Raw genomic sequence first — 27,413 nt, forward strand, 5'->3', positions numbered from 1 at the left:
TGGGCGGGGTCCTTCGACCGCCTGGGCGCGGGGTCCTGAGGGGCCCGTCCAGCTACCTGCCGGTTCGGAGGGGAGAAAGGGACCCCGAGGGGGGCAGATGTGGAGGCGGGTAGTGCATCCAGAGACCCTAGCAGGGCAAGGCGATGCGGTGCCCTGACGTCGCGGAGTGGGGTCCCCAAGGGAAGGGGAGCGGCAGGCGGAGATGATCAGGCAGGGCAGAGGACAGCCCCACGGCCTGGTTCTTTTTTCCGCCGTCTTTTGAAATAGTGGGGTCTGGCTATCATCACCGCAGCCTGGGAGCTGCACTAAGTGAGGGGTGTCGTCGGCTTTGTGCTGAGCCAGGGTTAACGCTCCCGGGCCGGCTGGGGCGCCTGAAGCGGGGAGAATTGGCGGCGAGGCGCCGGCCCAGCATGTCGCTGCCTCTGGAGAAAGCCTCCGAGCTGAAGCAGCTTATCCACCAACCCCTGAGCAAGGTAGAGAGGCCGCGGGCGCGCTCCTGCCCGCCTTGTTGCCTGGAGCGCCCAGCCTGGCGTCCCTTGGCCCGGCCGACGACGGCACCTTTTTGCCGTGGACTCGAGCGAAGGCTGAGACGCCGAACGCGGGATGCGCCGAGCTGCGAGTTTGAAGCCGGAGGAAAGAGCAAGTCTCTCGATGAAAGAACAAGCCCAGAAAGTGCCAGTAGGAGTCTGAGGTGATAGAGTGGTGTTAGTATTGTAGGACAGTGTGAAAATGAAGCGTTTATCGAACGATTTCTGTAAGTCAGATTGAGTATAAGTTGTGTTCAGAGCAGGTTTCTATTCGGAGGTCAGGAATTAGAATTACTTTAAGGGTGAACCTTGCGGTGTCATTGAAGTTGAACCAAATCAGCAATTCTTAAAGAAGGCATGAAAGAGAAGTTACTAAAGGATTTGTAATGAAAGTATTTGTGATCCTTCGGAGCTCAAGAATAACATTGTGTCTTTGAGGTGCTCAACTGAATGCAGTAAGCTGAAGTAATACAAGCTACCGTTTAGTGTGCGCTTATTTGCCACGCTTTGTGTTAGGGGTTTGCCATCTTTGATCCAAGCCTCCCGATAATCTTGACAGGGAAAGATTATTGACCAGATTGGTTAAGGGTAAATAAGTTAAGTCAAGGTCACACCTAATAAGTTGAAAACTGGAATTCATACTTTGATCACCTCCACCAGTTCTGTGTTCTTTTGATTGTATTGTACTTTCTCTCAAAAGATTTGTTTTGGTTGAGTGTATTTGTGGGGAAATGGTAACAAGGGTAGTAAATAACTAGTAGAGACTATTTCTAGAATGTGTACTAAGAAAATTCATCTTTAAAAATTTTTTTGTTTTTTCCCTTTAAAATTCTTTGTTCTCATTGAATTCTGTTTAACAATTTTACATTTACTATTAGCTTGAGAAGCCTTCCTGAATTTAGTCTATCTACTCTCCCATTATTTTTTTCTTTGGCTTAGTATTTTAGAAAGAAATTAGCTAGTTGGCAATATTTGACTGCTTTGTAATATTGTAAATTGTGATGCGAGTTTTCTTCGTAGATGGATGTCCATGGCAGAATAAGAGAAATCCTTGCTGAGACAGTATGGGAAGATTGGCACCCGATCAACAACAGTTATCAACAGAAGATTTGATTAAAGCCCTTAGATGTTGAGGAATCATTGATGATGTGATGAAAGAACTTAATTTTGTTACTGTGAGTGATCTTTTAGGGAAAAAGTTTGAGAGTATGTATTCTCATGCTTAATGATGCTCACAGGGTCTGTATTTGGAGCCTCTCCTTTTAGTAAAACCATTTTAAAATAAGACCATTTTTGTCTAGTAATAGCCTTGTTTCAGGTATAAGCTAACACTACCCTTGAGTGTAACAGGTAGGATTATGTATCAATGAAATTGGAGTTAATACCATATTCCTCTCTATATAGTGACAGAATTTTCTCTTGTTTTCTAGGTCTGTAACGTTAAGTATATATATTTTACTCAAATTAGTTCACCATAACCTACCTCTTTTTCACTAATATTGTTGTATACTTTTTTAGATTAGACTTATTTTTAAAATAAACACACTCTTGGAAATATATCCTCTGATTAACAAATTATCATTTTCTTTAAGAAAATAATTGTGTGAGAACCTTCAGATCTTTTCATACAAATAGGTCAGTAGTGGGATGATAGCCTCTCGGTGCACGAATTAGTAAATAGGCCTTTTGAAAATGAGGCAGTTGTGAGAAACAGTGGCCTCAGAACCTGGGTACTGTAGTGTAAAAATTGGATGGGTTTCATAATACACCAGGGAATAAGTATTTTAATGCAGCATCCTTTTTTTGGTTTATAAACCCAAATGTTATAAAAATTAACCTAGTAACAGATTCTGCTGTGTGCATGTCGCTTCCTTATTCAAATCGGTTCACAGTCGAATCATAAGCTAAATGTTACATGAGGTTAGAGAAAATTTAACCTTGTTTAATAAGGTATTAAGGCTTTTTCTTTAGCATTCTGTGGACATTGCTTGAAGTCAATTTTATTCCTTAATATTGGACTTAAGGAGTGAACAGTTGCATTATCGTTTTTGCAGGCTTTTCATTATTTTAATTATATTAGGAAAATAAAGGGTTTTTTGAGGGGGCTTTATCTTCCCTACTACTTTTGGTTCAGTTCTTAGTCCCATTATTGGTATTTCCTTGTTGAACTATAATTGTTAAAGATTTTCTAATTTAAAAAATTTGTTTTCCTGCCTTTCTAGGACAGTGTCGATCAAGAACTCGCTTCCTCACCAAAACAACCTGTTTTACTGATAGATAGTCAACGCTATTAAAAAAAAAAAGTATGTGTATTTCTTTTTAACATTAATTTGGTTGCGGATAGTACTCTGGATAGATGTGCTATAGTGGTTTGTTTTTTTGTTTTTTTGTGAAGAAGATCAGCCCTGTGCTAACATCTGCCAACCCTCTTCTTTTTTTGCTGAGGAAGACTGGCCCTGAGCTAACATCCGTGCCCATCTTCTCCCACTTTATATGGGACGCCACCACAGCATGGCTTGCCAAGCTGTGCATCGGTGCGCACCCGGGATCCGAACCGGCGAACCCCAGGCCGCCGCAGTAGAGCGCACGCACTTAACTGCTTGTGCTACCGGGTCGGCCCCTATAGTGTTTGTTATTTGATAGAAAACATTTCATTTTTTTGCCCCCACAATTAAATACTTACGTTTTTGTGACTAATCGTCCGAAAAACATAGATTCTGTTTTGCATGAAGTATATCAGAAGATTTAATGTGTGGCAGAGTGGAAGCAAAAACAGGATCACCTGTTTCTCATGTTTTAATGATGATATATTTTATAAAAATTGTACGACCTTGCTTTTTTAATGGTCACACAATTATCTTACAAGTATACTTCTGAGTTGATAATTGTCTGAGTTGGTTTTTGGAGGTAAAGGAATGTTGGATAAGCAACTGAAAAGCAAAGATATCCTAAACCTTGGTTGTGACTCCTTTCTAGCTGGGAGAAAGTAGCCAGAAAGTAAACTCAGAAAAAGAGATCATATTATGTATCTTTCCTTCCCTGGGTGCAAACGGTCTTGGTATACAGTAAATTTGTTACTCTTTTTCTTTTTTCAGTCTTGGTTTTATTTCTGTCAAGTTATTATTTCCTATTGTCTTGATCACATTCCTTAAGTTCTTTGGCAGTTTCTTCATATGTATTGCTACACTTTACAACTGATACAACTGATACTGATCCATCATGGAGGTATCTTTACCTTTAGGTTTTGAGTGGAAAAGCTTTTTTGGAACATCTGCAAGAACCTGAGCCTTTCCCAGGACAAGTTTTTTAACCTTTGCTTTATGTTCCCTTTTTCAAAACCAGCTTTTTCGTTCTAAACCTCTTCCATGTGCCTGTGAACCAAATTTTCATAAAGAGTTTTTACTTGAAGTACACAGAGAAAGCTTAGGTAAGGAACAACAATAAATCGTCATTTAATTGAGTAAATCTTTGTTAGGTTTTATTGCAGAACACCTATAATAACTTTTGTGTGGATGAATCTCCCTAGTCTTTTATTTTTTTCCCCCACTGCTCTTTTCTATATAAACTACTTGTACCCACCTTCTTACTTTGTTTTCTGCTAATTAATTTTCCTTTAAGATTATTTTTTGGCTGTTTTAATGGTTGGTTCTTTAGTAATAAACATTTATTTTTATTTTATTTTATTTTTTTGTGAGGAAGATCAGCCCTGAGCTAACATCCATGCTAATCCTCCTCTTTTTGCTGAGGAAGACCAGCTCTGAGCTAACATCCATTGCCAGTCCTCCTCCTTTTTTTCCCCAAAGCCCCAGTAGATAGTTGTATGTCATAGCTGCACATCCTTCTAGTTGCTGTATGTGGGATGAGGCCTCAGCATGCCTGGAGAAGCAGTGCGACGGTGCGCGCCTGGGATCCAGCCCCGGGCCACCAGTAGTGGAGCGCGAGCACTTAACCGCTAAGCCACGGGGGCGGCCCCAGTAATAAGTATTTAAATGCCTATTAGGGGCATGGCTCCACGCTAGGCAAGTGCTGGGGATATAGTGGAGAATGAGACGTGATCCTTCTCATTTATAAAAGTTGTCTACATTTACAGTGTTGTGTAACTTTTAAAAATCAAAGTTTAGATGTCAATCTATAACTCTTATTTTTTTATTTTATTTATTTTATTTTTTTTTGTGTGAGGAAGATCAGCCCTGAGCTAACATCTGATGCTAGTCCTCCTCTTTTTTCTGAGGAAGACTGGCCCTGGGCTAACATCCATGCCCATCTTCCTCTACTTTGTATGGGACGCCACAGCATGGCTCGACAAGCAGTGCGTCGGTGCGCGCCCGGGATCCAAACCAGCGAACCCCGGGCCGCCGCAGCGGAGCGCGCACACTTAACCACTTGCACCACCAGGCCGGCCCCTATAACTCTTATTTTTATAACTTTAAAATTATGATACTTGATACCCATAATTGTTTTACACTGCTCCTTTCTATAAAGGTATTTTATACATTTCAGTTGTCAATATAGAAATCTTTGTAATATATTTGTAAACTTAGCAAAGTGGTAGAATTATATCTTCAGAATTTTAGATTACTAAGATGGCTGATGCACTATTAAAATTTATCATTTTTCCCCCCTGGTGAAAAATGTTACCCTAATAAGGCAGTTAATGGCTTAAATTGCTAGCTTCAAGGTGCTGGATCTTTCAGTTTTGTGTAGATAATACAGTGATTATTTCTGGAGGTTAGGGATAAAATTATTTTGAGCATTAGTATTGACATATTTGAAGGCTTTTTACTGTAGTAGCATATACTTTAGTTAAGTACTTCTAAAGAACAGACATCTCTTAGAGATCAGAAAACACTGATATGCATTAAGTAGCTAGATCACTTGTCACAATTCTACCAGTTCTCTCAAAAGTTAGTTATAGAAATAGGACTGTACTTTTATTCCCAGTCTTTTGCACACTTTCTGAGGCATTACCAAAATATTTGGTTTTATGGAAGTTATTATTAGTATCCTTTTCAATAAAAATATTCTTTGATTTGGCGTAACTGAATATGTTATATGGTGTATTTGGTTTATGTTGCTAAGTGATGGAACTAGAATGGCTGATTCAACAACAGTATTATCAATAAGTGATCCAATCATATGGTGCTAATCAAAACAGACATATTTGGTGAGGCCACTTTAGTAGCATTGTACTTTCTCCAATGGTGATCAGTTTTAGGCTCAGAAAATGGAGTGACTAATCTTACTGTGGAACTTATGCGTGTAGGTATGGTGATTAATATCTTTAATCATATTTAGTCACCTCTTTATAGCCATAGTCTGTTTATAAATATATTTTATATTTTTAAATGACTTTATAAACCAAGAGAGAAAAATGTAAAAAGAATTTTATTAGAATTACAGTTGGACTCCAGTATTGTAGTCTTGGGAATTGTCTTGAACAATAGTATGAGTGTAGAACTTCACAGTCAATCTGGTCTTAAGGAAAATGTTTTTTAGGGGAAATGAATATTGAAATTTTGAGGGCTTTTTTTTCAAGTTTATTTGATTATGTATAAGGCTAAAAAGAAAATTAAGATTCTTCACACACACACTTGCATGCATGCATATGCAAAAAACCTCCACTCCATTACACCCCAGAATACAGTGCATCCTCATTAGTACTAGTAGCTTCTTGCAGCAGCAGTTCTTGTGGAATATGGACTAGGTATTCTCCTAGCCTTTTACATGTGGGAAAGTGGGACTCAGAGAGGTGCCAGCTTCTCAGTGTCAGTGTCAATGAATAGTACTCTTTGAGGACAGAGATGGTACCTGTCTTATCATTGTCTCCTTGGACTCTTGCATACTACTTGATATGTAATACATATTTGCTGATACAGTGAAAAACAAAATAAAACCTACCAATATTTTATGCATAACATATAGTAGAATTACTTTGTTATTGAAACTCAGTCACAGAGTTAAATCTGGCCATTGGACAGTATGGCCTTAGTAATTTAGATTTTGATAAGTCAGACCCTGAATGTGTTTTTCCTTACATAAAACTTTTTTCTCTACTTTTTATTTAAGAGATTTATTTTCAAAAGAGAAACCTTAAGAAAAATAATTTTTTCTTCAAATATAGCCCTAAAATGATAATCATAGTAATGACCCAGAAACAAGTATATTCTGATACACCAAAGAAATATTAAATAGTTCTGGTGTGAAGTATATTTGTTTTCTAATTTTTTAAATCCAGGCATGGATTGAAAATTTGTACTCACATGTGGTATGAAAAATGGAAGGGATAAATGTGAGTTACTATATGTGACAGAGTATAAATATTTTCTGAGAATGAGGTGTTAACAGTTGCTTGACTTTCTTTTTAACGTAGGTCTGGTTGGTGTTATACATTAGAATCCGAAATCCTTTAGGTCCAAAAAGTCCCTTAAAATCTTATTAGGAAGCTAAGAAAGGAAATCTCCTTATAATTAGATAAAGGCCTTTGCATAAAATAAAAACTAACTAATTTGATTTGGTTCCTTTTTAATATGAATATTAAAGGTGATGTTGAATATTGTGTCTATTCCATGTAAGTGGTAAAGCACAAAATTCTTAAATTATTTTGGTTAGACTTTGGTTGACTGAATATACACAGTATTGAGACCTCTGAAGTTCTAAATATTTATTTATATTTACAGGCACGAAATCAAAAGTTTCTGTGTGAATTGTAAATATAAAATTTGAGATGTACCCACCACTCAATCAAACATTATCTGAAGAAGTGAATGCAGAGGTAAATAATTCTGACTTTCTCTTCTTTATGTATTTGTTTTCGTAGTGGTATATTTACCTGTTGATCTCAGAAAGTACTCTCTTTTTAGAAAATTACAATTTATTAGTTTTAAGCAAGAGAATGACAATATGATTTATTATTTAAAAATGTCTGTCTTGGGGCTGGCCCGGTGGCGTAGCGGGTAAGTTCATGCCCTCTACTTTGGCGGCCCAGAGTTCACCAGTTGGGATCCTGGGCGCGGACCTACGCACTGCTCATCAAGCCATGCTTAGGCAGCATCCCACATGGAGCAACTAGAAGGATGTACAACTGTGGTATACAACTATCTACTGGGGCTTTGAAAAAAGGAAAAAAAAAAAGGAGGAAGATTGGCAAGAGATGTTAGCTTGGGGCCAATCTTCCTCAAAATAAAAATAAATAAAGAAATTAAAAAAAAAAATAAAAATGTCTCTCTTGGGGGAAAAAAGATCACTGAACAATTGTATAGAGGTAGATTGTACTGGGGAAGTGTAGAAACAAGGAAGTCAGGAGGCCCTTAAGAGATGATAGCTTAGATTAGGGTCGTAATAGAGATGGAAAGAAGTGCATAGATTTGTTACATATTTTGTAATTAATTAAGGAGAATAAATAGAAATTGAAAATTTTTTTTAAATATCGTGCTTCCTTTGGAATGTCAGAAAACTGCAGAGAAAGAGTGATTATATCTTGTATATGCTAAGCAGTGGTGGAGAGAATATTTGCAAATCCAACCCTCACACAACTGACGGCTGGTTAAGATTTTTGCACAGATTTGTAAATTGTATTAGAAAAGCTTCACACCTGTATTTGAGATTTACTGTTGTGTATGTAAATTTCATTTAACTTGAATTTGTAAAATGTATTTATTCCAGACAAACAAAAGTTTGTTTGTAAAATAGAATGCTGATTTTGTAATACTGTCGTTCACTGAGTAAGGGAGTAATATAATACAATCTTTGTTTTATTTTGCTTTTCATTTTCAATTATTGATTTTTTAAACACTTTTTTGAATATATTTGATTTAAAGTAGATGAAACCCCATTTTTGTTTAACTTGGAGTGTGTCCTTGATTGATACTTAGTACTAAATAATTAACTAGTAGGACATTTTGCAATGTATATGTAAATTCAGCTTTTGTGTGCAGGACTGGGGCTCTGGGCATATATGTTTTTTGTTATGGTATTTCTTTTTTAAGATAAACAATATTACATGTAGTAATTCTATATAGCCAAGATCTCCAAGCCAGTGACCAATAATATTTAACTGCAGCATTTCAACTATGTATCTCTGCCTCTATTTTTCCTGTATCCTAAGCCCATGTTCTGTCGTTAACAAACCAACATAAAATATATGATCAGATCCTTATTTTTTTGTATTATGAGGAACCATTCAAATATTTTATGTGTATTCAGCCTCATGTAGATGCTTTTATATGAGTATAGTGTAGTATTATTTTGAGTTATATTTCTCAGATCCTGTGCATTCATCTAGCTTTACCCTACAGTGCCTAGATTTTAGGACAGCCTAAAAGTTGTTCAATTTCCACATGAGGAGCTTGAGAATGGGAGATCCTAGTAGAGTAGTGGTGGAAATGAGGAAAATGGCTTCAGACTTTCCAGTAGCATTGTCTATACATTGAATGACTGGTCAGGCAAGGTACCAATGTGATTGGTCCGTGATGTCAGGACCAATGACAATATAACTGGCTCCCTGCTGTCTGTTTAGTCTGAGCTGAGGTTATTTATTGCCATGTGGAATCTGAGACCAGAGAGGACTGGGAGAAGGACGAGGAGGAAGTGGATCAGAGAAATGGCAAATGAAAGACGAGGAGGAGGAGGATGGGGTATGCAGTTAAGGGAATCTAGGAACTGTGACTTTCTTTTAGGAAATATTATTAAACAAGTTCCCGTCTCTTAGAATTCATTGTGAGAAAAACTTGAACCACTTAACGTCCTTTAGTCTCATAGTAACCATATAAGGTTGTTAAGCGTCCAGGCATTGCCACTTCTGGTAAACAGTATGAAGGATAGAGAAGTGAAGAGTGTTTTCTAAGATCAAACAGCAACTCAGTTGTGGCAGACTCCATTAAATTGCAGTTTCGAATAGTGCTTTTTTTTGTTTGTGCCACATCTTTCCATAAATAGAGAATAAATACAATGTTTATCTTACTTAGATTCCCCAAAGATGTATCTGACTGCTTCCTGTGTTTGACCAGACATGCAATTAACGAACGACACCAGTTATTTAAGGCAGTCAATCTAATTACAAAAACTATAGTTTTAAACCAAACAATTAGTATATATGGTCTGAAAATGAATTTCCAATGCTTCCAGGCACGAGAGGAAATAGTTTACAGCAGCGCTATTCAATAGAACTTTCTGCAATGATGAAAATGTTCTATGTGTGTGCTTTCCAATATGGTAGCCCCTAGCCATACATGGCTATTGACCACGCAAAATGTGTGTGATGAGACTAAAGAACTGAATTTTAAATTTTATTTAATTTTAATTAAAATATAAATAGCCACAGATGGTTAGTGGTGTTCTTATTGGACAGTGCAGGTTTAGAGGCTGAAATATTGAGATTTTTCAAGACATTTAAATAGTTTATGGGGATATATTTAGATAATATTAGAAATATTGCTGTCATGAAACATAGAGTGATGTATCTTGTATTTCGAGATGCTACTATTGATGATAGGTTCAGGGCAAATGCATCTACTTTTTTAGGTGCTCATCCCTTTCTTGCATGTTAGTGGAGTTGTAAGAATAGGACTAACTGGCCCACACAGAAAGTCAGTTAATTACCTTTATCCTAACCAAACATCTGTTGAATTCCCAGGGTCATTATACTTAATAATCCATTGTTCTTTTTCTCCCTCACTAAGCTGTTTTGCTATAGTACAATAGTGATTTACTTAATGATAGCTTTTAAATTTTCTAGTGCAAGAAATTTAAAAATAAGTTATAGAAATTGACCATTAAGACCATTAAGTTTTAAGAAAATGTTATCAATCACTTGAGGATTGAGGCTGTCCTTTTAATGTTTAGATTGTGATTTCAGTACTTAATATTCTCATACTAGACTAGATTATTGGTAATGTGGAGTGAATATAAAAGAAATCTAAATAATAGTTTTCTACTTCTTTCCAAAATTAGAATCATGATTTTCTGTTTTAAAAATCAGTGCCTTAAAACACCCTGTGCTTAAATCTTCTCCCTTCTCTTTTCTCTGTTCCTTAGATTCCTTACTTGTCCTTGGTTCTTCATTCTGTTTGAGCTCTTCTAGCTAATCTCTTCGTTCTGTCTCTATTTCTGACTCCTAAGATAGTGTAGGGAGATGGAGAATAAGAGACCACCATGAATGTCTTGCATCCAGGAAGTGGAGTGGGGTGGGAGAGGACAAGCAAAAAAAAATCAGTGCCTTTTAGAGTTGAGAACCATAGGTATGAGTGGAACTCATAATAGTAATTTTTCCCTGCATCATATAAGAATTCATATTTCTCACTATAATCAAATGTACATAATAGGTGAGTTGTTTTTTTCTTGCTAAGGTATGGGATTATACTGGAGAAGTGATGTTTTTGTGTTGTAAAAAGACATCAGTGGTTCTGATAATTCAAACAGGTGGGTTTCTGTTGGCTGAGTTAGGTCTTATTTCTCAGTCGCTTTGCCATTATAGAGAGTGTTAAATCATCTGTGAACTTTGAAGAGAAAGTGGCCCTTTGACTGTGTCATCTCACTAATCATGAAGTTAAGGGAAATAGGGATTTTGGTAGTACTAACTCTAAAAGCACAGTGGCGGAAAGTCATCAGAGACTCTTGTGTGCACAGTAGTTATTCAGCTCAAGTGCTAGGATACATCCTGTATTTAAAATGTAAGATGTTTTCCTAAAATGATTTTCAAAACTCTGCTTTCAATTGACTTGTTTACCAAAACATTGCTTCCTGTGGATCTCCAAGTGTAATGGAAACAAACTAAAAATGAGCTCTGGTCATTATTGTATCAGTTAATCAGAAAAGTTATTTGTTCTGTCTGGATATATATTATTAAATTCTGTGTGATAATATGAAAGAATACTTTGGCTTAGAGCCCCTCTCCATCCCCCACCCACCTGCCTATCCTTTTCTCAGAGGAGTTTTTTTTTTTAACTTTTTGAGGAATAATTGATGAATATAATTTTTATATATTTAAAGTGTACAACTTGATGATTTGATGTATATTGTGGAATGATTACCAGTATCAAGATAATGAACACATCCATCACCTCACATAGTTAACTTTTTTTGTGTGTGATAAGAATGCTTAAGATCTACTCTCAACAACTTTCAAGTTTATAATACTGTATTACTAACTATAGTCACCATGCTGTGCATGAGATCCTCAGAACTTATTCTTATAACTGAAATATTATACCCTTTGACCTATATTACCCATTCCCCTCTCCCCCCAGCCCTTGGCAACCACCATTCTAGTCTCTATTTCTATGAAATTGGCTTTTTTTTTTTTTTTTAAGATTCCACATCTAAGAGATACCACACAGTATTTGTCTTTCTCAGTCTGGCTTATTTCATCTACCATAACGCCCTTCAGGTTCATCCCTGGTGTTGCAAATGGCAAGATATCCTTCTTTTTTATGACTGAATAACATTCCTTTGTGTATATATACACCACATTTTCTTTATCATCTGTTGAAAGATGTTTCAACTGTTTCCATATCTCGGCTGTTGTGAATAATGCTGCGGTGACTATGGGTGTGCAGATATCTCTTTGAGATAGTGATTTCACTTGCATCGGATATATATCCAGGAGTGGGATTGCTGGATCATAAGTTCAAGTTCACAGGCTTTGGAGTCAGACAGCTCAGGGTTTGAATCCTGGCTTTGTTGCATAATAGGTGTAGCTTCAGTTTCTTCATCTATGAAATGAAAATAATAAGATGTTATGAGGATTAAAAGAGAAATTGTATGCACAGCACTCAGAAGCCTAGTGCGGGATGCAAGGTAAGCACTCAATAAGTGGTATCCAGAATTATTTTATCCCACATTAATGTATTCTAAGAAAAGGTATTAAAATTGGGAATGATTAATCTGTCATTACAGATAATGTTTTCTGCTACTCCTCCAGGAAGAAAATGGGATAAATAGACCAGTCTGTTCCTATGTTAACCTACTTTGAGCTGGGAGTCTTCTGGATACTCCAAGGTAAGCCGCAAGATTTGTTAATGTCCTTGGTTGTGAAAGGGCCCCTGTTATTGGAGGAAGAGGTAAAAAGCAGCAGAGTGCACTCTGCTGGCCTTTCTCTGTAGAAACTAGGTATCCTATACACATAATACAATTAAAAAGCAGTACATCATAGTTATTGTGAATTTATGGTACATTTGTAAAAGAAGAAACTTAGAAAACACGGACATATTGTCAGATTGACCAACTCAGAATCTTTTCACCATTTTTCCTAACATTTAAATGTCAATACATAAAGAGAAGACTTAGCATCTTTATTTTCTCATGTAATTTCTTAATGTAATGTGATTTTTGTGAAGTAGGGACCTACAAGTACTATAGTGTCAGAAACCAAGATATAGAGGTAAACAGTGAATTAGAGACAGCCCCAGAACCAGAACCATGGTCTTCTAGTAGTACGCATGTGTTAAAATTTGCTTATATGATACATTTTTTTAAAAGAGAAAATGGCAGTACAAAATGAATATGGAAAAAAAATCTTGGATTACATGGTATTTTGTTTAGCTTCAAATATAAGTATATATTTAAGAATTTGTATACATTTACTGATGTTAATCTTAAATTCATTTCAGTTAACTAATTTTATAGATTATGGGATATTTCCTAATCTGTGTTCTAAAAATGTTGATAATATAAAAACAAGTAAGACTGTCTTTAGTATTCCAATTCTGTTGAAACAGAAAAGAAAAAAAGAAATTTCTTTAATCCATTATTGTTTTGAAATAATTTTGTTTAGTCTGAACTTGTCAATAGTGTGGGTAATCAAAAGGCAAAGTGTATACAATGGAAGAAATTATTTAGATTAGAGATTGATTTGTCAATTAGATTTTTTCTTAAAGACAATGGAAAACAGTTAAATATTACTTATCCAAAAAATTATTTTGATTTATTCCCATGCTGTGGTTCCCAAAAGTTGTATGTATGAATTTAAACTTTTTTATTTCAAATATAGTAGGAATTGAACATATTTTAAATTATTATCTAAATAATTCTTTTGTAAAGCAAATAATCACCCCTTTAATTTACTATTTTACTTTGTTTACCCAGTTTAAAGAGAAAGCACATCTTAAATTAGAAGCTTGAAAATTAGTTAATATATTTTTCTTGTACAAACAACAGCATTACAACTGTTACAAAGGTGAAATTTCACTCGTAATTCTGTTACCAATTGTTTTATCTCTTTTTATATTTTTGTTTCCCTCTCCTGTGTATATATCATTTTTCCATAATTATAATTAAGATTTGAATAAAATTTTGTCCTGCTTTATAATTTAGCATTATGCTCTGAACATTTTCCCATGTGTTGCTATAATCTTTATGATCTCCATCTTTTAATGGCTGTATGACATTTTCCTGAATTGGTATACAAAATCTACTTAATCATTTCGCCATTGTAGGAACTGTTTCTTTTGGCTAAGTTAGGCTTGCTTCCAATTTTTTGATATCATTGTGAATGAAATTTTGCATTGAATGTCTTTGGTTGTATTATTTTCCTTTTGAATTTTTTTTAGTATAAAATCTCAGTATAGAAATTACTGGGTCTAATAGATTGAATATTATATTTTTCAAAAGTCAATTTAATGATTATAAAATGCTGGCTTCTTTTTTTTTTTAATTTTTTTTTGTGAGGAAGATTAGCCCCGAGCTAACATCCGATGCCAATCCTCCTCTTTTTGCTAAGGAAGACTGGCCCTGGGCTAATATCTGTGCCCATCTTCTCTACTTTATATGGGACGCCACCACAGCATGGCCTGACAAGTGGTGCATCACTGCGGGCCTGGGATCCGAACCTGCGATCCCTGGGCTGCGGAAGCGGAGCGCATGCACTTAAGTGCTACGCCACCAGGCCAGCCCCTGCTATTTGTTTTATTACAGTTAATTAAAAAACAACAGTGTAGAGCCATTAATGCAAAATTTGGGGGGAAAGAAGTCATCCCTCATTCTAACACTGAACTCAATAGTTATTTTTGCTTTTGCATATTACCTGTAATCCTATACTTAAATACATATCTTCACATAATTGTAGCCTTACTGTTTAATATGTTAATAATGCTTTTTTCACAGAACATATTACCGGATATTTTCTATTATTTTTGTAGTTTTCACAATTTTTTTAAATTGTGAAAGTAATATAACATTATCAAAGAGAATTTAGAAAATAGAAGGGAAAATTATATATAACCTACTCTAATTATAGCCATTGTTGGCATTTTTTTGTTCCTTCACGCAATCATTTTTCCTATGTATTTCCTTTAAATGATCATGTATAGATACTGTAACTTATTGTTTTAAGTTTGAGAATTTTCCTGTTTATTTGCATTTCCTGCTATATGATTTGTCAGCTTGTCTGTTCATGTTGTTTAGCTGTTCATCTTTAAAATCTTACTGCTTTTCATTCTGTATTGTATGAGTGCTTTATAAACTTTTGAATCTGAATTCCCCCTCTTAAAGTGTATATGTTATGACTATGAGATTTGTGAGCACTGACTTTGTAAAATAATTTAGGCTCTTATAAAATTAGTATATTCTATTTTCCCCCCATTGTTTCAGCTTAACACAGGGCTAATGATTAAAAGTGAAAAATTTAATAATACTTTTTAATTGTAATTATGTATTTAGATATTTAACAAGGAGACAATAAGAAGGAATCAGTACTTTTAATTCATTTCATTTTCTAGCGTGACTCTGAAGATGGTGCCAATCTTCTGTGCAGCCTTCTTGGATATGGATTAGAAGCCTTTGTCTGTGTTGGGACTGAGGCAAAGGAATACCTCATGTGTGGGTTATGACTTGTGGAACTGATAGAACCATCACTTTTTGGGAGAGTTTAACAGGACACAGGTTAGTCAATTAAGTTTACAAGGATATTAAAACGAAGATGTAAATGTTTTAAATTATAGGTCCTTTGTTTATATTGATGGTACTCAGTATAGTTAGTTATTAGAGCTTTTTTGATGGCAATGTAAAAAATTACTTCAATTAAGATAGCTATTAAATAAACTCTAAGAAAGTTTATACACCTAAAATATTCTTTACCAACATGATATAAAAGTATATTTACTTCTAATTTTGGATAATTGGCATATGCTTTTTCTGATGATCATTTCTAAGCAGAAAATAAATTCACGTTGTAAATCATGATTTCTTTTGAAAATCTGGTGTGGTCACCAACTCCATATTGGTAAATTTACTGTACATTTTCTTCAGTCCTTGCCTGTCATCAGATTTTGAAAGAGTTAAATGCTCCCTCCTTTCTGGAGCATTCTCTTTCCTTAGCTTCTCTCAATTTTCATTGTTTGTCTGTCTTTCAATTTTTATTATTTGTCTTGGGCTGTTCTCAGTTTTCCTTCATCTTGTCTTTAAATGTTGAAGTTCCTAAAGTCACAGCCCTGGGCCCTCTTCTCATTTTCCTGGGTTCTTTTTTTCCCTGTTTGATAAACATGTTGGTTAGTTGTACCTAATAATGTATCGCCAAATTATTTTAATTGTGTTATCTGAGATAAATGTTTTTCATCTTAACGATACACATAGAATATATTCTCATGTTAAAGGAATAAAGTTGTTTTCTATATCATAAAATTGCCATACAATTAATATAGAGTAATCAAATTGTGGAAATATAAGAAGGAAAAACAAATATTAAACTCTAGTCTTGGGAAATAGTTATGGCCTTAAGTGTTAATTTTTTTCCCCAATAAGATGCTGCCTTCTTAATTTTTAAGTTCTTATATAAAATTATGATTTACTTTTTTTAAAGTACATCCACAAATCTACAATCCTGATGAATCTCCAGTTGCTGAACAGCCAAAACCATCATGTCCATATCGAACAATTGGTTGTGTTTTAATCATCAAATGTTCCTGGGCAAGTGTCAGCCCTCTGACTCAGTAGAAATTCGTATATTTGAGTTGAATGATGAATCCAAATGGAAAAGCATTGAGTGAAGAAGCAGTTAAATCTGTGTGTGCTCCAGGAGCTGAAATATTCCTTCCTCCCTTTCTTCCTCTATGTGCATCCATGATTGATGCTTCATTAACAAGTAATGAAATAGAAATGCAACTAAGGCTACTAGTGTCAGAACACAAGAAGGTAATTAATACTGAAATTTGTAGTTTAATGCATTTTTTTATTTGCTTATGTATTTAACAATTTTTTTTGGTGTGTATGATAGTGCCAGTCACTCTTCTAGCCCTGAACAAAGCAAGTACTGTCCCTGCCTTATGAAGCTTGTAGTTTTGAAAGTTGAGAGTTAAGTTCTGAGACTCCAAAATTTCCAAATTCACTAATACTTCCAGAATTTATTACTTCTTTCTAGATATGAAGCATGGTGGACTTGTTCAGACTTTTTCTGAATACGACTATTTGGATTTCCTCTGTGAAGTACTTATTCAAACCATTCCTCACTAAAAATAACTGGGTTATATATTTTTCGTATTCATTTTGTTTTTATTTTCCACGTTGGTTTTGTTTTGTTTTCCTATTACACTAAATTAGGTAGATGAAAAATGATATCCTCATTTTGGCTTTAATTTGCATTTCCCTGATTACTAATGAGGTCAAGCCTCTTATTTATTAGCCATTTAGATTTCTTTTGTACAGTACCTTAAGGAAGACATAAAAAGCATTAATCATAAAGGAGAAGATTAGTATATTTTCAGAACTTGTGTTCATCAAAAGAAACCATTAAGAGAGTGAAAAGGGCAGCCTTGGAGTGGGAAAAGTTATTTGCAACACATATAACCAACAAACGACTAAAATCCAAAATTCCTAAAAAAGATTTATTTCTAATTCACCTGTTAGGATTCCCTGGTAGACTCCCCACCTTGGGTGAGCCCTGTTTTCCATGTTCCTTCAAGCCATCAAAGGCAAACTGTTTTATCAAATATGTTCTCTGGGCTCCCAGTTACTTTTAGCTTTGGCCGCTAAAATCTTCCTTACTCACTCACCAACTTGTCAAAGCATTTAAAAGTATATTTTGGAAAACAGAAGAATAGATGATCATGGACCTTTGGGATCACTTGGAACCAGTTAAAACCTTGAATGTGAAATCAAGAAATGCTAAAGACCTATTATGATAATCAAAATATTTCGAATTTTGAGAAGTTTTTAATATTTGTAACAGGTTTTAAAAATATGTGTCTAGATATCAATAGTTCATTTGATGTTATAAATGAAATAACTGCCTTCAACATTCCATAGAAACATGTTTTAAGCTCCCTGAAGGCCTGTAGCATGTCTTCTCTACCTTTTTATCTCTTACGGTATAAAAGTCAGTGCCTTAAATGCTCAGTAAATGTTTGAGTTTAATTATATATGCAATTCACTTGTTGACTTTTCTCCCCTACTACCACTGAATTTATGTAGGAGCAATCAAATTAAGCAGATTCAATTTTACTAAACTCTTTAAAGTTAAATAAAACATGACCTCAAAATTCAATGATACTGTCTTCCATGGTAGGACTATTCTGTATGGTCTTTGCTAGTGGATAGTAAGAAGTAGAAATTTTGTAACCTTCACTAACATCATTGTATTGGATGTATTTTGGTTATTTCTCTAAGAAGTAAAACCTCATACCTGGAGTTCCTTTTATTTTTTTATTTCAATGTATCCTTATAATAATAGAAAGTTTCAAAAATTATGACAGGTTTTAAAAATCTTTTCTTGACATACCTTAAAATAATCAACCTTTTTATTCTTTTTTTTTTTTTTAATTTTATTTATTTATTTTTCCCCCAAAGCCCCAGTAGATAGTTGTATGTCATAGTTGCACATCCTTCTAGTTGCTGCATGTGGGACGCGGCCTCAGCATGGCCAGAGAAGCGGTGCACCGGTGCGCACCCTGGATCTGAACCCCGGGCCGCCAGCAGCGGAGCGCGCGCGCACTTAACCACTAAGCCACGGGGCTGGCCCTCAACCTTTTTATTCTAATTGGTTTTTTAAGTATTGATGTATTTCACTTTTTCTTTTTCTCTTTTGATTGCTATAGTATCTTGGCCTCACTGCTGTTTGAGAAGACCAGGTTTCCTATCTATCACCAGCTTTTGCTTTTTATGAATATCAGCGTGCAACAAGTATATCTGCAGGCAATGAAGAATTTCAAGATGCCATGAGGAGGCTGTACCTGATGCTCACACATTTAAAGGATTCCCAATACCTTTTTCATATAGGAATGCAAGGTGTGCATTTGCCACATGTCTTTGGTTAGGTGGAATTTATGAATTCATAAATGTTTTTGGCTTAGGAATCTTAGCAAACAGTTAGTCTAGTAGTTATTTAGGAATGATTTCAGAATCACACTGGAGCTTTTATAATGACTTACCCTTCTCACCACAGGTTGTGATTCATCAGGTCTGAAATGTAGCTCTAGCTAGTTTGGGATAATTTTGCCAGTGATTTTGGAGCAATCTCAGTTGATGATCTCTGATCTTGTCTAGTGTAATTTTTAAATTTATAGACTATGAGGAAATAGTCTATAATTTGAATAGTTCGACCAAAATTACAGAGCTGTTGGTAAGAGACAGGATTTTGAAAAATTAAATACTGACTTACTTGGAAATAAGAAAGTACAGCCTATGTTCACTTAATTGAATAAATATTCTTTTTTCTGTTGGTTTCCTTTCTGTGAAGAAATAATCTGTTGCCATGGAGACCAGGTGAGACTGGCAGCTCCAGTCCTAGTGTTTACTTAACCTGAATCTACACGTGCTGCTCGAATTACGTTAGCTTGTAAACATCCCGGCAGGCGCGGGGCGGGGCCTGAAGCGTCATTACGCCACCAGGGGCGGGGCGGGGCGGGGCCGGCAGACGCCATCGCGTTGCTAAGGGCTGGTGGCGCCGGCGTCCTGGTCAGCATCGTTGCTGTCCTCCGCTTGCCCACGGCCGCCTGGGCCCAGGTCTCGTCCTCACCTGGTCCCCCGCGGCGGCGCGCGCGGCCAGGTTGGGCGGGGCGGTTCCAGGGATGAGGAGGAGGCGGCGGTGCGGAGACGGTGCTGCAGAGCTGAAGAGACGGGGGGTGGCTCAGCCGGAGGACGAGATGGGGGTCGCGGCTGCCCTGAGCTTGGGGGAGAAACCGCGGCTCTACGACCCGCCCATCAACGAGGAGCAGGCCTGAGCCGTGAGCGCTCCGCCGCGCACATCCTCGTCCTGAGGGAGGGCGCCCTCACCCCGACGCGGGAGAGCCGCCCCCGCCGCAGGTTAGGCCGCCGCCCCGCGTCCCCCACGGGAGGACCCCCGCCGCGGCTTCCTTTTTTTTTCCCTCGCAGGCCTGGGGCCCGGTCCTTTCACCCCGCGACCCCCTATCTCCCACGGGAGAACCCCAGCCAAAGCTACCCGCCCCGCCCCCCGCTCCAGGTGCTTCAGCCCAAGCCGTTCCCCCAGCCTCCCACCAGAGACCCGGGAGGAGCCGGCCTGGGCCCGCGGGGGAGGGCGGTGCTGGCGCTGCGGCTGAGCGGGGTCCACGTAGGTGAGAGCGTGGCGGGGGGGGGGCAGCGGCGGAAAGAGGGACTGTGAGGAGGGCGTCCGAGTGGGCCTGGGCCGGGAGTGCTGGTGATTGTACAGACTGTCACGGGACGGCTGCCCGCGGCTTGTTGGGGAAATGGGATGGGTTGGGTCCTTTTCGTGGTAAGCTCTGAAAACAGAAAAACAATCCTCCCTCAGTATTTCAAAGTTGATGGAAGGGTAAAAATGCTTAAGGTGAAAGATGCAATTCAGAACTAGTCAGTAAAATGACGTTTAATGAAAATCCTTATGTAAATTGGTTGAAATAAAGAACATTCAAGATTATGTTATCAATTCTTTCACTTCCACCAAAACATTTACTTTTAGTGTCAAGTAAACAAATTTTAGCATTTTTATTTATTTAAAGCCAGCCTTTGATGACTCTTTTAAAATTATTTAATTTCAAACAGTGTTTTAGTTTGATGCATTTGTTGGTTTTAAACTCAGAATTAATATTAGTGGGAAATACTTGGAATTCTAATTTATTTACAATATATTAGTATGATATGAAAAGATACATTTATAAAATACAGCAAAGCCATGCCTTGAGATCTAGTGTTTCAAGGGGAAAAATGGTTGTGTGCAATTTGCTTTTAGAAGCAGCATTGGTGGTGGTGATTTCCAGAAGGCACAAACCCCAGTTTACATTCTCTTGAACTTAATCCCGGAAGAGTGTAGTTTAAGTTATGTTTGTGGACTTCCTGGTAGTTTAGTTGTCAAAGACTGATGGATTCTGGTGGTAGTTTTTTTAAAAATCAGAACCTTATGTTGAAATGAATTATTTTTTTGCCTCGTTAGTATGTTGACCTAGATGTAATACACTATCTTTATGCGGAAAATAGTAGTTTCCTCAGCAGCAGTAATGGATTTGTAATCCATCCTTCTCCTCCTTATTTCTGCTCATGACCTCTGCTTCCAGTTGTGGAGAGAGTCCAATCAAAGTTGTTGATATAGTCTTGAGCATTTTAGGGCTGGTTGATTAAAAATCTTTGGGAAGTTCATATTAAAATATTTTTGGGGCCGGCCCCGTGGCTTAGCGGTTAGGTGCGTGCGCTCCGCTGCCGGCAGCCCGGGTTCGGATCCTGGGTGCGCACCGAGGCACCGCTCCTCCAGCCATGCTGAGGCCGCGTCCCACATACAGCAACTAGAAGGATGTGCAGCTATGACAGACAACTATGTACTGGGGCTTTGGGGGAAAAATAAATAAAATCTTTAAAATATTTTTGTATTAGTTTATTTCCTCCTAGAATTTAAGAGTAGTTTCATGGCTGTGGAAAGTGCAATGTCTTTTGAACGTTTAATCTTGATTCTTAAAAATGCTGTATAATTTGGTATTGTGCACACTTGTATAAATTCTGTTTTTAAGGAAAAATGGTAATCGTGATGCCTCCCTTCTAAGAAGCGTTTGTGTCTCATTGTAGGGTTATATGATTATATGTTGTTGGCAATCAACAGCATTTATATTTTCACACGTTATCCATTGACTTATTTTCTAAATGGAGGTTTAGGAAAGTTAAGTGACTTACTCAAATTCCTATTGGTAACTCTTTGAATCAAGTCCAGATCTTTTAACCTCTAGGCTTTGTAGTCCAGTATTGTGAAATGAAACAGATTTGGTTTGAATTCAGATCATGATATCTCCACTTTCTAGCTGAGTGACCTTGAGTAAGTTTCTTAACCTCCCTGAGTCCAGCCTTCTCCTCTGTAAGATGAGAATAGATCACTTTGTTCATGGGATAGAGGTTTAAGTGAGACGGTGTATGTAAAGTGACTAACGCAAGGCTTTGTAGGTAGTGATACCTACCGAGCAAGGGCTCGATCTGCTCGCTGCAAGATAAAAGGCCAAGCAGGTGGTAGAGAAAGAATTTTAATAAGCTAGCATATCAGAAGATGGCAGACTCTGGTCCTAAAAAACCCATCTCAGAGGAGAACTGATCTGGAAATGACTTATAAAAGGCAAACAGGATTGGGGAGGAGGCTCAGAAATGTCAGGTGATGGATGACCGCAGAATGTTGGGCACTTCTCCATAGCAGATCTGTTGAATGCAACATTCCTGAGGAATCTAAGAAAACCTCAGTTACTTCTTTGTCTGGGACAGAAGGAACAGTTTGGGCAGAGGACATAAATTTTCTGCTAACAAATTGTTCTTTCTACCGGTTAGAGATTAGTTTGCCTACATGCAATTCTAAGCATTTTTTCCAAAGCACATTGTGAGACTAAGGCGGGGAGGGAGAGCATGTGGCCTTAGGGGCTGAAGTCCTGAGAGTCTTTTGCGCAGGGGTAACTTTCATATTTCTTATGATGTATGAAGCTTACAATCGGTCATTTTAGCTTCTCATTGCTCCTCTGGAATGCTTAGTTAGGCGGAGGTCTGTCAGAAAGTTACTGTCTTATCAACAGTCTTCCTGCTGTTCTGCAAGACAAGCTCGAGGTTCCAGACTTTGGTTACTTTGTTTCCCATGTTAACCTTGTGGGTACAGGCACAGTTTCATCCTCATCCAGGGAAACTTGAACTCCTTTGTCGTCAGTTTCACTACCAAGTCCCTGGTAAATTTAGTTCCCTTCCTCCCCTAATCTTGTGATCCTTTCACACCACCATGGTGCCTTTGGTCCAGCTGTTCTGTATTTTTACTGAGAATTGGGACAATATCTAGGTCAGAGTTTCTCTGCCTCGGCACTATTGACATTTTTGGCTGAATAATTCTTTGTTGTGGGGGCTGTCCTGTGCCTGCAAAGGATGTTTAGCAGCATCCCTGATCTCTACCCACTAGATACCAGTAACCACCTGCCCCCTCTTTCAGTCATGACAATAAAAAAAGTCTCCAGTCTTGGCCACATGCCCCCTGGGGGGCAAAATTGTTCCCTGTTGAGAACCACTGGTCTAGCAGATGATGGGTGGTGCCCAGGATTGTGTTCAGTGTGGAGAAGGGGATCCTGGCTGTCATCTTCAAGCCAGTGAATCTTTCAGTTGGCCACTGTTCCCTCTGCTGTTGAGTTGAATAAAAACAGGTGGTATTGATTCTTACCACTGTCAATAGTAAACCTCCATTTAGTCCCATAGAAAGAAAAAGCGCCTCACGCTTTCTTGACTCCTTTTGGGGTTGAATGTAGTAGTAATTGATTTTAGTTCTTGTTTACTTTTAACAGTATTGATACACTCAGAGTGTTCAGGATTGTTTGAATTAAAAAATTAGAAATACATTATAAAAGAAATAGAAAAATGATGAAAGGTGTGGGAAGCATGGAAATGAGACCAGTATTGGAAGAAAACAATGAAGAACAAGTAATTCATCTAGCATTCAGATGTAACTTAGAGCCGTATACTAACGTGGCCATGACAGCAGTGTGATATAGCGCTGAAGGAGATAAATTTAAGAAAAAGGAAAAATTGGTTCTTTAGAAGATATCTTAAGAGTAAAAATGATTAAATTATGAATTAGGGTCTTAAAACGAGCAGTATATTTTATGAAGTATTTCTGTGATGACAGGAGGATATGTTGCTTAGAAGCACGAGGGCTTATGATTCTTCCTAGGTGGCTTACTTAAAATTTTTATTTTCCCCAATGTTTATGCATTTGTAGTCATAATACGACCTTATTGTTTGGATATATACAGGTTGATGAATTTTTCACTTTCACAGCTTTAACTAACAAGTTAAAGACACTCAGGCTCTTGATATACAACCTGCTATTTGTCACCAGTGCACCTAACTGGCGTTTAGAACACCTTTTGGTATACACAGTCTTTAGAAAGTAGTCATTGATGGAATTTAGGTTATATTCCAGATCTTCACAAGATTAGGACATTTTTTTTCTGATATGCCACAAAGAATTATTAATAACAGTAGTATTATAGAAGTTTAGAACAAGTACGTGGTCTCAGCAGCCTCTGAGGCCTCAAATACGCATCTGAAAAAAATAACTTATTTCAGATTTTGGTTTCAAAATTTTTGATGTGCCTTTAGCTTTAGTTGTATAATGTGTAAAACATTGTGACCACATCGGGATTTAAAATAATCTTTGTGTGTGTGTGTGTGTGAGGAATATCAGCCCTGAGCTAACATCCATGCCAATCCTCCTCTTTTTGCTAAGGAAGACTGGCCCTGAGCTAACATCTATTGCCAGTCCTACTCCTTTTTTTCCCCTTTTTCTCCCCAAAGCTCCAGTAGATAGTTGTATGTCATAGTTGCACATCCTTCTAGTTGCTGTATGTAGCACGTCACCTCAGCATAGTCAGACAAGCGGTGCGTCAGTTTGCACCCGGGATCTGAACCTGGGCCGCCAGTAGCGGAGCGTGCATGCTTAACCGCTAAGCCACGGGGCCGGCCCCTCGATTTAAAATAATCTTAAGGGGCTGGCCCTGTCGCGTAGTGGTTAAGTTCACACTCTCCGCTTTGGTGGCCCGGGGTTCGCAGGTTCGTATCCCAGGTGCAGACCTATGCACCACTTATCAAGCCGTGTTGTGGCAGTCTTCCTACATATAAAGTAGAGGAAGATGGGCACAGATGTTAGTCCAGGGTCAATCTTCCTCAGCTAAAAGAGGAGGATTGGCAATAGATCTTAGCTCAGGGCTAATCTTCCTCATAAAAAAAATAAATAAAATAATCTTAAGATTTGTAGTAGGTTTTCCTGGGAAACAGTGAGAGCCTGCTTGCCTGGTAATAAAAGGATCCCTTGGTATAGATCACATTCAGGCTTCCTTTGGGATTTGAAAAGAACATATGAACAGTCAAGCTTCTCAGCAAGGTTCATGCTAATTTGGTGGGCAAAAGGGTCTTGGAATAATATCCTATTTGATTTTAAAGAGAGAATATTTGTGGAGAAGGGTGAAATCGTGTAAACATGTTTAAAAACATTAATTTTTGTTCACTCTTGGTATATGTCTTGAGTGTTTGCTTCCTGACCGTTGAATGAAAGGAACATTTGAGGTAGATGTTTATGTGTCCAGGATGGAGGCTGGGGGTGAATGATGGTGTTAGGGATTGGTGAGATGCCTTATCAGTTACAGTAATAGGTAAGAATTATTCCATTTGAACAGTGTGTCCAGAGATGTGGGGTTAATTCAATTTTAAAAACACGCATTGAGTTCCTACTATGTGTAAGCAGCGTTCAAGTTTCCATGGGTGATGTGAACATAAATAGTTCTAATCATTAAAGAAGAGAAAATAAAATTTACTGTGAAGCTAATGCAGCTTCAACTCTAAGCCCACACATTTACACAGGCCCCTTCTAGGCCCCTGGGAGGGGCTTTAATGATATGTTCAGATGGTCATTTGCAAAATTAAGATATTTTAGCCATGATCAGTTAAGATTGCTGTCGCTTTAGACTCCAATTTACTCTCCCACAAACTTCCACTTGTGTTGGGTTGTGTGGGAGTGGCCAAAGACATTTTTGGGAGAAATTTTGGAATAATGCATTTGTGATTTTATATCTGTATCTCTGCCTTATGCAAAGGCAAACAGTGGAAAGAATTTAGTCATATACAGATATTGGTACTTAAATAAGTTGGGATTTTGTTAGGAAGCCAATAGCCTCACTGAGTTTTGACTCAACTTTAGATGAAAAAAAATCATTGATCTACCAAGGACTGTATGTTGATAAGAGATGATGAGTCGCACTCTGCCTGTTTTATTGTAAGGTCAGAACCACTTTCCTGCATCATAGGTTCTGTAAAATGGCAGCAGTTCCCATCCCACTTTCGTAAGAGCATCTTTGGAGCGATATTTTATTTCCCATTTACTTCCTGTTGGCTAAGTAGAAAAAAAGAAACTATCCTCTCCCAGATATGTGTTTAAAACTTTGAGGAAAATATTGCCTGTTTTCAAATATAGTATTTTTTTAATAACCTTTTTATTTTGAGATAATTTTAGATTTACAGAAAAGTTGCAAAGATAGTACAGAGAATTCCTGTGTACCTCTTACTCAGTTCCCCTAATGTTAACATTTTACTACTACTGTGGTATATTTGTCAAAACTTAAGAAGCCAACACTGGCGCATTACTATTAACTAAACTCCAGACTTCATTTGGATTTCCCTAGTTTTTTTATTAATGTCCTTTTTCTGTTCCAGAATCCCATCCAGGATGCCATATTGCATTTAGTCATCATGTCTCCTTGGTCTGTTCTGGTCTGTGGCAGTTTCTCAGACTTTCCTTGTTTCCCATAACCTTGACAGTGGTGAGGATTACTGGTCAGGGGTTTTGGAGACTGTCCTTCCATTTAGGTTTGCCTGATGTTTTCCTGAGTAGACTGGGGTTATGTATTTGGGCGAAGAATACCAGAGAGGGGAGGGGCTCCTCTTGTCACATCGATATGTTGGATGGAGATCAATACCAATTACAGCATATGGGCACATTTGAAGATTACAGGTACCTGTGTATGGGAGGGGGGGTGTTACAGTAATTCAGGTAGGCTTTAGTTTTAGGAAGGCACCTACACAGGCCTATAGAGGAGAAAGAGCAAGGCGGAGACTCACTCCCTAGAGATATGGGAAATGCATCCTCCTGCAAATGTTGGCCCAAGTGACTCCAGGACAGAGACTGGGCCATCTGCATCAGGGTGGGTTTGCAGGGTGTGGTATGCTTTGGCAGAACTCTGGCAGCTGTCAAGAGCAGAGCACCCACCCAATGTTGGGAATGATGGAGGAAAATTTATGGCAGCTCTTTCTGTGGAAGCCAGGCATGTCTTTGGTCAGCATTCGTATTGCTATGCGTAGCGGCAGCACTCTTTGCCTACAGCAGACAGTTGTAGGAAAGCAGCACTGCGAAGAGATTTGGGGGGGGGGGGGTCCCAGTCCTGGGCACAACAGCACTACTGCCTCAGTGACTGTCCAGTCCCAGGAACCAAGTTAGACTCCAAGAAGGAGATCAGGGAGGGCTGAGCCCCTAGAACCTAACAGATAGTCAGCTCGTTCTTAGCATAGTGGTTCTCAGGAGTACCTCCTGGCAAAGACGACTCAGGAGCAAGGGAGTAACCCACGTGGGAGCTTTATTCTATTCGTAAGGATATAGTTTATCATGGGATCATCAAGACTCAATTCAAAACCGGCTCAGTGGTCAAAACCTCTCCCTGACACTAGAAGAATTGGCCGACTCCACATCCAAAGCAAGTTCAGTTCAGCTATGGTTGCTTATCTCACTGGCCGAGGTCGTTTTAGGTAATCATAGAGCCCTTGATTATCTACTTGCTGAGCAAACAGGTGTCTGTGCAGTGGCAAACACCTCCTGTTGCACATGGATACATGCCTCTGGGGAAGGCCAGCTGTAGAGCAGAGGCAGCACCCAGGATGATCTCCTCCCAGAGCTGATGTTCTGCCTTGAGGAAGGAAGGGCCAGGACAAGGAGCTGGCCCCCAG

The 27,413-nt window shown here is 38.0% G+C and overlaps 1 protein-coding gene, 1 long non-coding RNA gene and 1 pseudogene across 7 annotated transcripts in view; all 3 read left to right on the forward strand.

The window, feature by feature from the left end:
* Positions 1–86: 86 nt before the first annotated feature.
* On the forward strand, positions 87–16,281 carry LOC147915269 (uncharacterized). 5 transcript variants are annotated; one of them, XR_015554281.1, is made up of 6 exons: positions 88–1,702; positions 2,750–2,830; positions 3,870–3,954; positions 7,205–7,299; positions 12,445–12,521; positions 15,239–16,281. It is a non-coding gene; the product is annotated as an uncharacterized LOC147915269 (long non-coding RNA). The 5 variants fall into 5 exon arrangements; XR_015554282.1 differs by lacking the exon at positions 3,870–3,954 and having other exon boundaries at positions 95–982; positions 1,548–1,702; positions 15,239–16,278; XR_015554283.1 differs by lacking the exon at positions 3,870–3,954 and having other exon boundaries at positions 96–691; positions 1,548–1,702; positions 15,239–16,278.
* Positions 16,282–16,319: 38 nt separating this feature from the next.
* On the forward strand, positions 16,320–19,313 carry LOC147915270 (centrosomal protein of 76 kDa-like; annotated as a pseudogene). Its single transcript, XR_015554279.1, has 2 exons — positions 16,320–16,649; positions 18,548–19,313. The product of XR_015554279.1 is annotated as a centrosomal protein of 76 kDa-like (transcript).
* The window catches only part of LOC147915271 (uncharacterized), a 31,487-nt gene continuing 22,914 nt past the window's right edge, over positions 18,841–27,413 (forward strand). Inside the window, exons 1-3 of the mRNA XM_087439402.1 lie at positions 18,841–18,909; positions 19,047–19,071; positions 19,412–19,754. Coding sequence (XP_087295528.1) covers positions 18,841–18,909; positions 19,047–19,071; positions 19,412–19,754 — 437 coding nt within the window. The remainder of the gene's footprint in view (positions 18,910–19,046; positions 19,072–19,411; positions 19,755–27,413) is intronic.

The sequence above is a fragment of the Ceratotherium simum genome, chromosome 14, assembly GCF_057802395.1.
Source record: "Ceratotherium simum simum isolate JZ-2026a chromosome 14, ASM5780239v1, whole genome shotgun sequence".
Lineage (NCBI taxonomy): Eukaryota > Metazoa > Chordata > Mammalia > Perissodactyla > Rhinocerotidae > Ceratotherium > Ceratotherium simum.